General features: G+C 40.8%; 1 protein-coding gene across 2 annotated transcripts in view; it reads left to right on the top strand.

Moving 5' to 3' along the window:
- Positions 1-252: 252 nt before the first annotated feature.
- Positions 253-17,554, top strand: part of trim62.1 (tripartite motif containing 62, tandem duplicate 1) — a 31,867-nt gene continuing 14,565 nt past the window's right edge. For both annotated transcript variants that reach the window (XM_062416165.1, XM_062416164.1), the window contains exons 1-2: positions 253-287; positions 1,921-2,469. In XM_062416165.1, coding sequence (XP_062272149.1) covers positions 2,062-2,469 — 408 coding nt within the window. In that variant the 5' untranslated portion in view covers positions 253-287; positions 1,921-2,061. The remainder of the gene's footprint in view (positions 288-1,920; positions 2,470-17,554) is intronic.

Raw genomic sequence — 17,554 nt, 5'->3', positions numbered from 1 at the left:
GGGGGCTGAGCAACTCCATTATTACGGGGGGATAAAACTTCCAAATCGTTATTTATACGGCTCGTATTTACTCAAAAAATCACTTAAAGCCCTACATAAAATGTCAATTAACTCATATTCTTTTAATATCGTATTCATAGACGGATGACTGTTATCCTGTCATCATTTTTCTTTGATAACTCCCCCCATTGTTCGGGACAGTTGGTCTCGCCTGTTGCCGCTGTGTGTTGCTCTCCTTCCTGATAGAGACTTGCTCTGGAGCCGCTGATATCGCCGCAGACTAACTGGTGAGTTGAGAGGGATTTGTTTCTGTGTTTTATCCTTTTCTAAGATTATTAATTGTCATAAGAGGATGCCTTTACGATTCATGTGCTTTCCCCGTGTTCAGCTTTTTTAACATGTTGCTTATTAAATTAGTGTTTTGCCTCCTTTTTGTCCCTGTGTGTGTGTGTGTGTGTGTGTGTGTGTGTGTGTGTGTGTGTGTGTGTGTGTGTGTGTGTGTGTGTGTGTGTGTGTGTGTGTGTGTGTGTGTCCTCTCATCTTCCCACTGTGGCTGCTGGTGTCGTGGTTTTGGTGGGGCATGTTTACAAATCCAGCTAGAGAGCAAGCCAGTTAAAGAGCACATACTCTCATCTGTGGATGCTGACTCGATAGTTGATGGTTGATTGAAAGATTTAGACAGCTCAGTCCGGGGTTGCTGAAACTCTCCTGTAAGGTGGATTTAAAAGGAAAGCATGTTAGAAGACAGCAGCGGAGATGATACTGCTGCAGGTGTTTGCTTGTTGGTTGGTGCAGACTGAAAAGATCCTTCACAATGAGGGTGTAAAGGGATCACCAGGTGCAGGTGTTTCTGCAGGTGGAGAGGAACAGAGAGCAATGGGAATCTGGGTTGCATCTCATCTCTGGTAAAATGGCATTAAAATAGAGTTTAATGATTAAATGATAAAGGTTACAAGAGCAACCTTGGACATATTGCAGGTTCTTTATTCTGTCATCCTCAGTTTGTGCTTGTTTTTAAGGTGATTTGATCAACAGCACAGGTATCCTCTGAGCAAAAGTGCTTTCAAATAGGGCTGTAACTAACAATCATTTTCATTATCGATTAATTTGATTTTCAAATCAATGGTTTGGTATATGAAATGTTACAAGGTACCCATCGTATCCCAGATCGAATGGTAACGTCTTCAAATTGCTTGATTTATTTGACCAACAGTCCAACATCAAAAGATGTTCGATCTACCATCATGACAGTTTAAGTGAACTAGCAAACTTTCAGACTTGTGGAGCTTTACCTCGAGAATGTGTTTCTTAAAATGTATAGTTGATTAAACTAGAGCTGCAACCATTAGTTGATTAATCGCCAACTGCTAAGTTAAGTGCTAGATTATTTTAATTGATTAATGGTTTTGATTAATTTCTAAGAACATTTCCACCTTGTCTGATTCCACCTTTTTAAAATATGAACATTTTCTGGTTTCTTTAGTCTTCTAGGACAGTAAACTGAATATTTTTGGTTTGTGAACTGTCGGGCGGGATCAAAAACAGAGATTTGAGGATGTCAGCTTAGGCTCTGGGAAACAATGATAGACATTTTTCACCAAGTTAATCAATAATAAATATTTATTAGTTGCAGCCCTTGATTAAACAAATAATCATTACAGCTCTACTTTCAATCTCAGGTTTGGGTTATATGAGCAGTGTGAGAGATGACCAACTATGACAGCTCACTGAAATCTGTGTGAGGAACATAATGAGTGAACTTGGTATTCACTGGAGATCATTTTGTTAATGTGTAACCAAATAATCTGCCACTGTGAATGATTTCTTTGTTATAAATGTATTAGATCATGCAGGGATGATGCTACTTTCTAATTATAAAGTAATGACATCTCATTCTTTTTATTTACCATATTCTAACAGAGACAATAAAGGTGAAACTCCAAAATTTCCCAAGTCAACTCCCACATGGCAGTGAACCACTCAGCTGAAGATTAAACCAAGTACACTCCAAAGCTCCAAAGCACTGCCCTCGTAGATGCCGCTCAGTCTCCGTCTTTGCAAATGGCTTGCTGTCTGAAGGACGAGCTCCTCTGTTCCATCTGCCTCAGCATCTACCAGGACCCGGTCAGCTTTGGCTGCGAGCACTACTTCTGCCGAAAGTGTATCACCGAGCACTGGAGCAGACAGGAGCCTCACGGAGTGCGGGACTGCCCTGAGTGCCGCAGGACCTTCACCGATCCTCTCCTCTCTCCAAGCCTCAAGTTATCCAACATTGTGGAGCGCTACTCGGCCTTCCCGCTGGACGCCATCCTTAACGCCCAGAGGAGCCCCTATCCATGCAAGGACCACGAGAAAGTCAAGCTCTTCTGCCTCACTGACAAAAGTCTGGTGTGCTTTTTCTGTGACGAGCCGGCGCTACACGAGCAGCACCAAGTGACCACTATAGACGAGGCTTACGAGGAGATACAGGTCAGTTCCAGCACACACACTGTGACAGCTCATTAGCAACGGTGAGGCTGACATTTTCTTAAAACCCATCAGCACCAGCCATCACATTCAGGAAGTTGCACTCATTCACCCCGTGGGAGCTGCCCAGACAGCTCAACCTCAGTCCTCTGCTGCCATAGAGCAGCTCCACTGCTGGTGTTTAATTCTTTGCTCATGAGCACCTTATGTCCAGTAGATGCTGTTGCTGCTTCTATTAAGTTCCCTCACATCATATCACATAGAGAAACATCCAAGTGTTTAAAATATGTTTTACACAAATGAGAAATGTGATTTGCATGAGCAAAGAGATCTTGACAAGGAATGCAAGTGCATTCAGATGTTAAGAAATCCCTTAATGATCTATTATAAGACAATTTCATGATAGTGACTTTGAAGACACAAACTTATTTTAAGCTTCTGTTAATGTGTCCTATGTATTTACTTTGAGTCATTCTTTCCACATTATTTTGAATGGTTCAGTATTTACTTTCCTCTCAGTGTTTGGATAATTCCATTCCCACAGAGCTAAAATCCAATAACTGTGAAACAAAGCTCCTAATCCTGTTCCTCCTTCGTTCCAATATGCACAGAAACACATTCCAGTTTAATTTTATGTCGTCTGTCTCATTTCTTGTGTCTGCTGTTACCAATACAGATGTACATTGTACATGCACATCTGTTGTGTATAACATAAAAAACATTTGGTTTTCCAGTTTTCTTGGCAGACAGCGAGGTGAACTTTCTGATAAGAGAATGGTTGATGGTTAACACTCAGCTGTGCTGCTGACTGTCTGGGGGGTTCTATATTCTGTCAGTGCGGCATCAGATGTCCTATAAACATCTGAGATTTGGGTTTCACATTTTTGGTGATTCATAACTTTGAGTTTAATGTTATACTATCATCTTTGCTGTATCATAAACGTTCATGCCTCAGACTCTTTAAAACAAATGAAACTTTTATCTTGCATTCTTCCTCATTGCAGAGACCTTTTACATCCATCTGAAAGTGTATCTTTGACACTGGTAAGCTCATTCTGCATCACAGTTGTGAGTCAATGAGCAGGTTTATATACAGACTATAACTATATACATGCAGGTCAATTTACAGTGATAACAACTCCTTAAATTGACATATTTCTTAGATCGACATAAAACTGCTGCAGCTTTTGCAGTGACTAAAGATTATTAGAACAGAACAGATACGTCACTCACTTATTGGCCAGATTGATATAAAAACATCTACCCAACTAAAATTGACTTAAATGAACTGTTGCTTTTAAGTTTTATTGGTTTTTACGATAACATTTCTTTACTGTTTTAATTGGATAGTAACAATTAAATCCATTGACGTGTTTGTAAGGAGGAAATAAAGGATTAAGACGCAGAATGGAAGACAAATTTAGCAGATTAAATTAATAGATTACATGTAAACACAGTCAGGCGGTTGGTGGATAGTATAGAGCAGTTTTGCCCTTCTGTGTTATGCATTAAATATAATTAACAACGCTGTGAACATCAATGGTGTCCTCCTTAATTTCCAATCAGGCTCTGCGCTGGAAGCCTGAGAAAGGTCAAAACTGTGTAATCTGGGAGCAGAAGTAATTAGGCCCAGCACAAGACGTTTCTCTTTTCTTGGACACCAGCTTGTCCCTCTGCTTGGAGCTCTTTTCAAGGAAGCAATCTGGCATTTTGTATTCTGGCAGGAGCTTTGGAGGCTTCCCAGATCTACAATACTGAAAGGGAGTACAGTTCCAGTACACAGAGGGGCCCATCGGAAACAACCATGTTCCATGATGAGCTTGGCATACTCGCCCTTTTTAGATCTACAAGTGGTGTAGTTTGTTACATAACTTCAAATCCTTACAAGAAAAACACAAACATCAGAACAAGGTTGCAGATGGTGTTTTTCGATTATTTCCTGTTATGTCGTCTAAGATCGCAAAGTTCATGATTACAAATGCGTCTGTTCTAACTTTATTCCCTTACTTGTTCAAATGAGGTTCATTATCATTTCTTTTTTCTTTCCAGTGAGCACACAGAAGCTGTGTGTGTCAGATAGGAACAAATGTGTGAGATCTGCGCCTGCAGACCCAAACTTCACTTTTAGCACGAGGCTCGACAGTACTTAAAGTGAAGTGCCACAACAACATGGTGCGGATGTGTTAAAGTGCAACTGACTATTTGGGCCAGAGGGATGCATGTCGTGCCAGCTTGGTGGCATCTTTAAAATGAACCTGAGTGTTTTACTAGGGTGGGAAAGTTTGTAGATGAGGAGGAAAGGATTTGGTAGGTTGAGAGCCAAAGCTTGGCCTCTTTGTGTCGAATTGTTTGACAGTTTTGGCACATGGCACCCAGGACTGGCTTTAACTGTGTCTACTTCTGCCCCTTAAATCTTGTTCTCTCATTTGCCTCCATTAGAGTTGTGTTACTAATAATCTGTAAGATTCTTGAAAAGTATGACACCTTTTGTACAAAGAGTCTGTAGTTTGGTTTAAATTGCCAAATATTCTGTGGCCTGAGTCATTTTCTTCTCAGAGAAAACCAAAAACATAACGTCTGTGTAATAATGCTTCGCTATTATAGTCCAATCTTCCCAGCAGTGTTTGCTTTTTAGGTCGTGTCATCATCTCATCCCATCGCCCAGCAGGATGACACAGTCCCATCCTCTTCCACCTCTGTTATCGTTTCTGTCCTCTGACAGCAAAACACAAGTTAGTTTGTTTCACAATCAGTACTACAAAAATAACAGTGAAGTTTAAACATCTGCTGTTGATGCTTATTTAAAAGGCAGACGCCTGAATCAACGCCTCTAATGGGCCACCATGATGAAATAGAGAATCATTAAAATGTGGTCAGTCATGACCCTGAACTGATGCATGTTGGCCAAATTCTCAGAATTCCTTCTTAGGTCTTTCTGTTTTTCTTTCTCAGGTCTCTTTTGCAAAACAGATCTTGATCTCAACAAGACTTGCTGATGAAATAAAGACCAACTTTGGTCACACGTCATCAGGAGCAATAGAATACAAAAATTCGCAATGTGAATGGGTTCATGGTTTATACTTTACATAAGCTTTGACTCACTGTTACCACACATTTCATTATTCAAAGCCTTTGATTTTCTATTCTCAAACGGACTAGTTTCCCACAGGGTTCAGATATATGACAGACTTCTGTTATGTCATGCCACCATCGCCTTAACTATGTGTTGACAGTGTGCTTGGCTGGCTGGTGGCCACTGACAAGGGCAGCCTCTGGTTGATCTGTAATCTCCTTAGCCTGGCGTGTCACTCTGCTGACCTCGGGCCCTGAGTCTTGCTGTGGCATCGAGGGCTTTACCTCCTGCTGATTTGCATACCCGTAAACGCTCATGCGGCCAAATCTGTAATGCACAAACACATTCAGCACCCTACCGTTGCATGGTGATGCACACACATCTGGCAAACATTCACCCAGCACGTAATTGCTTGCCTACACATATTTTTCAACATAAAGGACATTAAGGTAGGATCGAGGAGGATTTGTCTGCAGCTTGCCATTTGCTTCAGGGAGCGGAGAATTTAGAGAGAACTAATGCATTGTGATTAGGAGGGGGTTTATTGCACCAATCATATTGGATGGCATTAAACCCAATTTAAACCTAACATATAAGAGGAAAAAGCACCCTTAACGCATAATGATTTCCAACTTCTTGAGAAATAACACATTAAACTGAGGCACAATCAAATACTTAATACATACCAAGCAATCTTATCATTTTATTCGCTGTTATTTTGTTGGGAAATGTTTTACTTACTTTTTTTCTTACTTTGAACTCATTAAATGTGGTCAAAGCCAGACATTCTTATCTACGGAGCCACATCCTTCACCCTTTAAAGCATGTGATTTATGTTCTGGGGAATAATGCCTTTATTTTAGGCAACATGGTTAATGGCGATGAGATAACGGTTCTCTCCCTCAGTCATGCTACACTCGGAGCACTGGCGGCATCTTAAATAGTGATTGGCTGGATCGCTGTAATCCTGATTGGAGCTGGACGAAGCCGTGCACTTATTATCACACCACTTTGGCCTAAAGTTGGCAGTCAACTGCAGCAGAGGACAAAGTGGAAGCCGCAGCAGCCACAGTGCTTTTAATTGTGATGATGGAGACTGTCAGGGGGCTGTGTGTGACCACAGTATTGCAGAGCTCTTTCTGCTGTCTGTATGCCCTGGAGACATCTTTACGCTCTACTTGACAGTGGTGTAAGACCAGATAAGAATGGAAGGAGGGATATAAGACTGCAGACCCTGTTTATTCATGCATATTTGGGGACGTAACTTTGTTCTAGAAACTATGGATACTGCAGATGGTATGCAAACCATGAATAGAAGCTGTGCAGTGATGCTGGCCCGCACACTGAAGCCCACGCTGCTGAAGAATTAAATGATTACTGTGGTGTTGAGTCACCCACACAGGTCTGTCATTCAAAGTGTTCAGATACTGGCCTAGTTATTCCTTCCTTATCAGACCACAAACACAGGGGTTAATTATGGAAATGTACTGCTGTTTTTTTTTTCGTCCGCTGAATGCAGTGTGGTGTTTGAAAAAGGAAGATGAGCATGCCAGCCTTTTTTGAAGCATTCCTCTGATGGTTTAAAAACAGGGCTGTCTTTCACTCTCCCACTGTCAGAGCCCAGCCGAGAGCTCTCTGTGAGCACTGCCATCACCACGCATGACCGTGCTGCTGCAGTAATGAGTCAGGCAATTTCAAGGGCACCCACGGCTGCCATCCCCTGTGGCTTACCTCAGTCTGCTTCCCTTTTCTCCAGCAGTTCCATCTCCCTCTTTCTCTGTCTCTCATTTGTTTTTTCTCTCTCCTGTGCCATCTTCTCTCTCAGGAAGCTTCTCCTTGTGTCTAGGGTATGGCCTTTATTAAATGCCACAGTTCATTTTTGGTAACCAGGTTTTATGAGGGACGTTGCAACCAGCATCTCATCTGTCTTAATTTCCCACCACCACCTACCCATCCCAAAATAAATGAGTTTGTCCAGCTTGGCGGTCACTTGGGGTGGTGTGGCAGAGAGGCAGCATTCATGCAGAAGTGGAGCCATGGGAAAGACACAACAGTCATGTTCCATTAGAGGGGTGCTGGCATAATGTCCTCATCCAGAGAGAGATACTGCACTTATTACTCATACCACTGATGATGCTCAAGGCACACTGCATGTTTACTTCAGCCCATGCTGTTGCTAGATAAGTAGATAAACAGCTGCATTGATTGGAGAAAGTACAGCTTGTGCAGTGTCCGTTGCACAAATGATTTTGTCTTGTTTAGATGATTACTCTGGCTCGCGCTTAACTTAAGTGAGTCAGATGTTAGTACATCTGTTGTGCATTAGAAATGTTTATTTTGTCCTCCTGCACCAAAGAGTCTGTTTTGTAATTTTCCATATGGTCTTAGATGTAAAAAATATTATTTTAATGGAGAGCAGGAAACATCCATGCAAAAATATGTATAACAGCTGCATACTTTAGATACTGTTTCCTAAAAGTATCTTAGGGTATCCTGAATAGCTTAAAGATGATTGTAAAATCCGTCTTACACATCTCCTTGTGATGAACAGGTGTTTCCAAAAGCAATCTCCGCTTAAGTCACTCTTAGAAATTATCATAGATTAGCGAGTACCTTCTGCCCACTCATAGTAGGCTAACTGTTTCTCAAGAAGGAGGAACCAAACACTAGGTTTCATTAAATGTTTTATTTTTCTTCGCTTTTAATGATGCTCTACATTTACAAAAAAGAACAAACACACTCATGAAAATGAATCTATCATTGTATATGTGCAATCAATCTGCCAGTTTCTGTCATCACTGCCCTCCTCTACTTCCTCTTATTTAATATATTGATCTGTTCTGGCTGAAATACCATTCACCTGACGGTATACTTTCAGTTCACATATCTTCCCTTTTCTTTTTCTTTTTGGTGTGCACGTTGTTTCCCACAAGCTTACACTCAGGAGGACTACATCGATATAACAACTTTTTCTATTTTACTATTCAACTATTACACTGTTTGTTATGTGTGCTGGACAGTGTTGTTGTGACACTTAAACTTTCACCGTGATTAATAAAGTATTGCTTGTTCTTATATTCACTGCCTGAATACTGACGCTCAGTCACAAAGAATTACAAACAAATTTAGAAAATGTGGAATTGGGAGAATTGCAAAAATTCAAAAAGCACTGAATGAAACATACTGACAGCTAATCCAGTCCATCCTGCAGTAAATTCAACCTTCACTGAGGTTATGATGTTCACTTTTTGTTAGAGAGAGAGAGAGAGAGAGAGAGAGAGAGAGAGAGAGGAGAGAGAGAGAGATGAGAGAGAGAGAGAGAGAGAGAGAGAGAGAGAGAGAGAGAGAGATGAGAGAGAGAGAGAGAGAGAGAGAGAGAGAGAGAGAGAGAGAGAGAGAGAGAGAGAGAGAGAGAGAGAGAGAGAGAGAGAGAGAGAGAGAGAGAGAGAGAGAGAGAGAGAGAGAGAGAGAGAAGAGAGAGAGAGAGAGAGAGAGAGAGAGATTAAACTTCATCTGAGAGGCAGCAGTTTGGGGTGCGGTTTAATTGTATTTCATTAGAGAGACAGTGAGCATTAATTATATTTATTCTGTCCTCCAAACAGTTCAACTGAATATTATGACGCTCATGCAGATTTATTGCAGAGCTGTAGTAAACCACATTAATTTGGATCGCGTGTTGAATCAACTGGAAACTGGGTGTGTATTTGCTTACAAACATTAAACAGCCTGGAGAAATAGTTCTTCTGGAGAGGTGTGCTCTGTGATCGTTTTCCACAGAAGTACACAAGCTCCTGCATGCACACTGCACAGTATCTTGATGATTCATTACAATTGAATCCACTGTAGTGACATCAATAGTTGGACATGTATCTGTCAGCCAGTTAAACCTGCAGATCACGAGAGTGCTCCTCGTGCTGTAACTGGTCTGACGGGCCGGAGAGGGGAGAGGAGGGATCACCGGAGAGGAGAGATTTCCTGGTCATCTCAGTGAATGAAAGGGGAAGTGCTGTCTTTAAAGTTTTGCGGCTTAAAGCAAGGCTTAATGTTGAGCTCTTGGCCCCCTAATGCGAGGGAGGGAAAGCAGCCTGCACATTAGTAACACCGTTATAACGATTGCATTAAATAACAGAAGAGCAGGCAGTGAAAGATGTTGTGTAAAACTTTTTCTTTTTTTTTAACTCCCTTTAGAGGTAGAACGGCCTGTAAAAGAAGCGATGAATATGAAATGAGAATTTGAGAACGATGGTGTGTGGCAGAGACAGTTGCAGATCTTGGTAAATGTTAAAAATCCAGGAGTGTTGAGTGACCACAAAGCAGTTATAATTCAGTACTCTCTGCCTTTTAGTTTTGCCTGTGTCAGTTTGATATCTGGATGGCTGTCAACCGCTGTACCCTGCTGCGGCTGCCATGAGACTCTGAGCCCTGCGTTGCTTGATTAGCTGGGGAATTAAGACAGATTACAGGCCATTGTTCTCGGGGGTCTGGGCAGGGCCGGACTGGGCTCTAATCTCTTGTAATTCCCTGTGTCTGTGATTTGCTGCAGATGATTTAATTAGACCTGCTGCTGATAGGAGTGCTCCTCATTTCAACTTCCAAATCAGCCAGACTCAGATCTAACCACCCTACCCTTAGCTAACAAGTCACAGAGAGAGAGAGAGCGAGAGAAAAAGCAAGCTGTGTTTCTGTGTACCTACCAACGTGTGGTTCTCGCCGCAGTCCAGGTGCAGAGGGATAGGTGGTGACTGATAAGTTTGGGAACACATTCACATGCTCAGTTTCAGTCTAATTTTATTTTATGTTTGGGGTTAAGGGTCAAATTAAGCAGCAGTTTTTGTGCAATTGTGAGAGTTGTGAGGGGAAAAAGCTTGTTCAATAATCGGTTTTAGTGATTATCTGTTGAAAGGGGGGGAAAAATCCAAGATGAAAGTGAGTAAGTCACTAAGTTCTGCATGACTGCCCTGGTTAGGCCTGTGTAATAATTTATATCCTCATTAATAAATTAAGCAGTGTAAACGTAGGACCAGTTCTGCTTTCTCAGGCCAGGTATTGTTGAGCTTTTTTATTACCAATCAGCAGGGAGCAGCCAGCTGTATTGTCCGTCTCCTCACTGTGCCTCCTATAAGCTGTGTCCTAATTCAGGGGCCCGCATTCTTCGAGGGACGTAGTGTACAATGATGTGTCCTCCGTGTACCGTGAGGGCCGAACTGAGCGTTGTTAAAAGAGATGGGCTGGTCTACGGAGGATTTTCTGTTTGAGTCACCAACTGTTCCCGCCCTTAGCCTTGTGCCACAGAGCACCGCTCCTGTCGCCTAGCAACCTTGACAGCTGCAGTTGACAATTGGGACACAGCTTGTAGAAATTGAGCCAGAAATTTTAATTTTGTTATTATGGTAGGCCATCCTAGTCCAGCAGCATTAAACATAATACACAATATAAAGTCTAATATTTATATTATTGTCTTTTTAAGGGTTAGACCTGAAGACACCCTGTTATTCCACTTCTTACTTACTGTATTTGTGTTGTAAATAGGTGTAATGAATGCTGTAAATGAAATACAGTGTACTGAACTTTTACTTTATTTTCATTCATTAATTCAGTACTTTTCTCTCGAGTAGAGAGAACAGCCTCTCTCCTCTCCTCTGCCTCTCTGCAACCTCAACTGATCTGTTCATTTTAATACATTTATATTTATTGAAATGTGGTGAGTATAGCTATAGAGCCTCAGAGGCAGCTCTGTCGTTCTTTCCAGTAAAAACATGAAGCTTCACTTTACATTCAGACAAACTGTTGTGGCAACTGCAATTGTTAGATTTCATCCGTGAGGCCAGTATTTATCTTCCAAAAGGAAGTACATCATATATCAAAATGCAGCTGAGACATTAGAGCCAGCAGTGAATCACCAAAGAGCTGCACTGATTAGTTCATCAGATCATATTCTCCCTAGGATGACAAGGGATGTTGACTTCTGATCTTCTCCGGAGTCGCGCAGCTAACAGCTTAGATGACCGGCTTTTCTCACCTGGCCAGAACCTCCTCACAATCGTTGGAGCAAATTTCCAAATAGTTGTTATTTGGCTAGGCTGACCACATATGGTGAATGAAAATGATTACCTTCTTGCCTAAAAAATTTAAAACATAATAAAGTAACATATTAATAGTCCTACAATGAAAATTACAACAGCTTAGCCTGGTACCAAAATGTCCACCATTGCTGCTGCAGGTTGGTGTGAAATGCATTCTGGGATAGGTTGGGCCGCAAAGTATCCATCTGTTGGATCCCCCAAATTCAGAGAAAGAAGGCTGCATTTCTCTGCTGCAATTGGTAAAAAATGTTTGAAATGGGGCAGCCATGGTCATGCAGCTGTGACACGTTCAGCCTTTAGATGCAGCCCCTGAATTGAGACACAGCTCCAGTCTGCACATTAACAAGGTTTCCTGCTTTTGCAGCTGTTTACAGTTTAGGCATTTAGCAGAAGCTCTTATCCGCTTTGACTCACAATAACTGCAGCTGTAAAATAAGTGAGCACTCCTCAAGCATAAAGAGTGTAAACTGATAGTTCAGTGTGCTGAGAAAACATGTTTTAATCAGGAAAAGTCAAGTGAGAACATCCCTTTTATCAGGAGTCTAATATATTGTAGTGACAGAAAACTCCTCCATTGAAAGTCATTACATTTTTTTTCTGCAACACATTATGCTTTCGAAAGCTCATCTAACATATGTCTCAGTGGCATATTTCTAAAAAATGGTTTTATTAAAAAGATATTATGGATTAAAGAGAGGATGAGTTGCATGAGTTGATTGGTCCCTCAGAGGCTGTTTACACTTAGTTTTAAAATGCGTTTTGGTTATCCGATCATTAGTGGACAGCTGAGACATATCACCGTTCACACCTGTGTCTATCATGCGTCTCAAAGGTGTCCAGCAGACCACTTGTGTCTTTTAAGTTTTTAAATGGTCTCCTGGATGAATCTGAAAGCACTGACACCATGTTTTAGTGTAGGCAAGGATACGCATTACGAAATCATTGTCGGGGGTTGTGCGACACCTTTCTGTGTCTCTATGGCTGACAATACATGTGATGTCATTGAACTTTATGTTGATTTTGCCAGGCAAACTTTGCTGTCATATAATACCGATTTAATCAACATCTCAGCACAGTGACACACCAGTGTACCGCTTCACTATTATATGTTTATTCAGTTGTCTAACAACAGAAAACACAAGATGGTGAGGACATAGAACAGAGGTCTGTCACACTTCTTACTAGATGATGGCTGTGCTGCATAGTTTTATTATTTCCTGACCATAAAAGGATGAATACACTGTTTAGTGTGAAGCCAGATTTTTTTCATGGAGGTCCATATGGAGCCCAACTTTAAGATTAGCTTCTGTTCCACTAGTTTTTGCCTCTCAACATCTTAAGATTTATCTTTCTGTAAAGCAAAATAATAACCCCTATGGGTTTTTGTTCATATTTTTAGCTGAATTGTTATCTATGTCTATGCTGGACAGTATACTTTGAATAAATAAATATAACATTAATCAACTCTAGGATCTGTGTGTCTAATTGAAGTTGAAAAGTGATTAGCTGCTCAGATTTGACTGTCCAGTCAAAGCAGCAGTTTCACATTTAGCTGACTATATATAAAAAAAAACCTCCAGTTATTACAGGGACCAATGAAAGAACCCTTCTATGCAAACAATGTCTGGATAAAGCAAGTGTCAGTTTTACTTGCTTCAGTTAGACAAAAGTGAGGACATATTTGGCTCTCTGTTGTGTGGTTGTTACTTAAATGTATTTATAAATCATTTATGCTGTATTTTGTGTGTGTTGTTTGCACAGTACTCTGTTAACAAGTGTATTTGTGTATCATTAGGAGTAAAACTAAGATAGTGTGTTCTTGAAGACTTATTATACTCATTATTTAAAATTGTGTGAACATAGACGAAGACCTGTGTGGGTTGAAACTGCTTAATATTCTGCAAACATGACATGCATTAACTGCAAATAGATTTTTTTTTTCTTGCTCATAACTTGAACATTGCCGGAAATGAGTTTTTCATATGATGATCAGGTCTACAATATGTAGATTTTTGGAAATCACTAACATGCAGACCTGACCGGAGGCTATACTTAAAATTCATAGAACTGTATTGCCAAAACAGTGTCTGGAAAAACAGTCTTGTTATTTTACAGCGTGACTTGACGAAAGAGACATACATCCCAAATATTTATTTGATGTCAGGGGACTGAGCGAAAAAGAAGCAGACGCAGACTTTATTTGGTCAGATAGATCTGCTGGCAAGCTGTAGCAATCACTTCTGCATACACAGCCGCTACAACAAAATCGCTTTCAGCTGCACCCATGCCGCTAAGATGAAGTAAAGGCAGACAAATCTGTTTGTTATCCCTGCTGTGTGGCGTTGGCTAGCATGCAACAGCATCATGCTTTTTTACAAGGTGATTTGTGTGTTTGACACATACTACATGGTTTTATATTAACATCATGCTGACTATTAGAGGTCTGAATAATCCTAAGAAGCTTTTTTTAAAGTATGACACGAGCGAGTATAAGGTTGTGGCCAAAATCCTCTGGCAGTCAAACATATGCAAGGGTCATTTTCAGGGTGTGTTTACTCACTGCGTTCAAAGAGTGAAGTCACTCTGCAGTAGGAAAGTGATAACAGTGTTAGCAGGAAATGCAGTCCTCCAGAGCTGCGTTGTTATGCCTATTGAGTTTTGATTCTGTGTCTGGTTTCTGCACAGCTAGGTGGAGCTTCCATACATAGCTGTTTAAAGCTGGTTAAGGTCTTAATAATGACCTTTTTCTTTGGAAGGAAAGACTACATGGAGAAAATGTAGGCACGCTTGCTGCTTAAATGTTGCAGTTGAAACATTTTAAATCGTTTAAATTAATTCCAACGTTTTTGAAGGTGTAATTGAGGTGAAAATCCAAAATTTAACTACTTAAATACAAGTTAGCAATGAAGTTGAATTGTCAATTCAAAGTAAGCACTCAGAACATTTGAATCATTTGATCAGTTGAAGTGAATGTCCAGAAAGAAGTTGAAAATCCAACTTCAATCCTAACCCTAACCAGCCGGAAGGGTTAGGGTCTTCTAAGGTGGAAGTCTCTGAGTTCAAGTGTTTGAACTGAGAGGTGTTATTTGAGCAGTTAAAGTAAATTGTGTATGAACTATGGAAGTTGTGCAACTCAAAAGACCTTAAGATGTTTTATTTTTATAGTTTTGCTCCAAGGTGAAGATGTGAGACTTGAAAGGGTTGGAAGTATCAATTGAAGTGCAGAATTAAAAGGAGCTGAAGCGTCAGTTGGAGCTTAATCGCTGTAAGCACTGAAAATGGTTCAAATTTCAGTTTAATAGTAAGAAATGAATTAAACTGAAGCGTCAAATTACATGTCAGTGGTACTAGTCAAAATTTCAGTTGAAGTGGAAGTGCTGAAGACAGTGTCTGCATCGTAAAGTGTTGCATGTAGAAATGAAAATCAGCAAGCGGTTGCAGCTGTCTGGAGCGTCTAATAAGGGAAGATGTGGTGTTGCTGTTCAGATACTAAAGGCCCTTGAGGCAATTTTTGATATTGGGCTATACAAATAAAACTGACTAGCCTTGACTTGCCGCTGCCACCGCCATTGTTTTCAATATAAGCACATTGGCAAGCAGCATCTGCCTTTCCTCTGCATGTTGCTGCCTCTCTCGTGAGCACACTCAGTTTTTTGTCGCTGCAGACGAAATTCATGACGGAACAGCTTTTTCAACTTGTCACCGCAGCTTGTTGTGTGACCATGGCAACCGCAAAAACCACAGCAAAGGAGATGATTTTACGTGTATCTGAATTTCCTGATTTTTCACGAGCAGAGAAAGTAAGAGGAAATAAGAAGAGCATCAGCTTTAAAGTCTTATTGGGGCTGGTAAATATAGTAGTCAGGAGTCGTGGCGGCGGCTTTGCATCCTGCTGCTGCCGAATCAAAAACACAGAACATTGTCATTACTGGCACAGCAGCAAACGCTCACTCTTTGAAATTAAGTGCTCAAAGTAAATTTAATTCAAAGTCTAAGTTAATGAAACCAACACAGTGAGTGTGATGTCGCCCACCAGGTCTGAACATTTGAGTTGATAAACAACAATGGTAAAATCTGAGGAGCCCTGATAGGACTAAAAAGATAGTATGTAATGTTAAAGGCTTAAATGAAGTTTTTTTTCTTATCAGTTGCCTGTTGAGATGATGTATAACCCTCTCTGAGATTAGCATCTCTCTCCCGACAGACTTGATGGATAGCTCTTCAGACATGACTTGAGACTGGCTGCTTCAGTGAGAATATTCTGATAAACAATACACATTAGGCATGTAAGTGTTAAAACTGGCTGCCTGAAAGAAATATTTCTTACAGGCAGGCTCTCACAGGCTCGGACTGCTTATTTTAAATAGCGCTGTAGAAGCTAGATCTGCTGTCAGGACAAGACGAGCTGTAAGAGCTTCTAGACTGAAGGTGAAACACTGAGTGACTCTGCACAAGCAGCAGGTCCGCTCTTATCGCTCAGCACGTCTCAGATTTCCACTCCAGTGCAAACAACAAACCCCCTGTTCCACTTAAATGGCCTGTCCTCCACCATTTACATGATCAAACCTAACATTGATGGCTCTGAGACCTGTTTCTTCTTAAAATCCTCAGACATCCTGCTACTTCGCTCTGACTACTCCCTCAGCTTACTGTGGAAAATCTGAAGACCTCTGTCAGCAGCTCAAACATCATAAATCTCTTTTCATTTTAAGGATAACAATATTAAAACTGACATATAGTGTTGTTCTTTGTTTTCTGTAGCTATTCATGTTTGGGGTAACACATTTGCATAATCTGTGCCCTTCCTCGCTCCCGGAAGTGGAGCAGCAGCCTCTGAGCATTCATCATTTACATGACGTGGCCTATATTCAGAGGACTGGAGGAAGCCGCCAGCATCAGTGCTTCCACTCATCCCCAGTGCGTTTACCAAAAGTTAAAGATGTGGGGGTCATTTGTGATCTGATGCTCAAAATTATTTAGAGTAGAGCTCTTTCGTCTGTCAAATATAATATATATATATATTTAAAAAAAAATCATATATCTGGCATATTGTGCTGACATTTTTATGGTCCGGATGATGAGATTACCATTGAACGATTCAGTAGTGGGGAAAAAAATCTTGCTCAAATGTAAAGTAGATCAACAGAAAATATATGTAAAAGTTCTGATAATGGGTGAATTGTTTAAGTTGTTTACCGAGGGGGGAAAATGCAAAACCCCAAAAATTACATGTGTTGTTTAAACAGCAGTTCTAACCCCAAATATATATTCAGTTAACCATCATAATAAACAAAAAAATCCTTCTATTTAGGAAGCTGAAACCAGAGTGATTGACAAGATTGAAGGTTTAAGAATCATATTCTGTCAATCGATTAATTAATCTACTCTTTTTAACACAATTAGTAGAAAGTATAATTGAAAATAAAAAATAATTGATAGTTGCAGCCTGAATTTAAAAAAAAAAGGTAATGTATGACTGTATCTATAAAGTGTGACAGAACAGGGCCTGCATTATAACTTTACACAGAGAAACCTTTTTCATAACTTGTGTGGGGTCAGAACAGAAAGTTTGGCAGCACCACATCCAGACTTTTGGGATAGATGCACACATACCAGCATATTGTACAGACTGTTCTTGTCTCAGGCTGTCTCTGTCTCTATAGGACAGATGTTGGAGGTGACTTCTGAGCCAGTCCTGCTCAGTCAGCTCAGCTGGCCTCTGTCTGCTCTGCTGGCTGAACTCAGGCTGCAGGGACGCTCGTCCCCCTGGAGAGGCTGCAGGCTCTGCTGATGCTACAGGAAACAAGGCTCTGGGATGTAAAGCGCAGCTTGAGCTCAATTTGATGTCTTGGAACAAATACACCCAAGCTTGCAGCCTGAGAACGCATTTTTGTTGTTCTGTTGTTTTGTTTTGGTTGCCACCGGGGCTGAG

Source organism: Scomber scombrus, chromosome 3, assembly GCF_963691925.1.
Source record: "Scomber scombrus chromosome 3, fScoSco1.1, whole genome shotgun sequence".
In the NCBI taxonomy this organism is placed as follows: Eukaryota; Metazoa; Chordata; class Actinopteri; order Scombriformes; family Scombridae; genus Scomber; species Scomber scombrus.
Note: the sequence above shows the minus strand (reverse complement) of the source record. Positions and strands in the feature narration are given on the sequence as shown.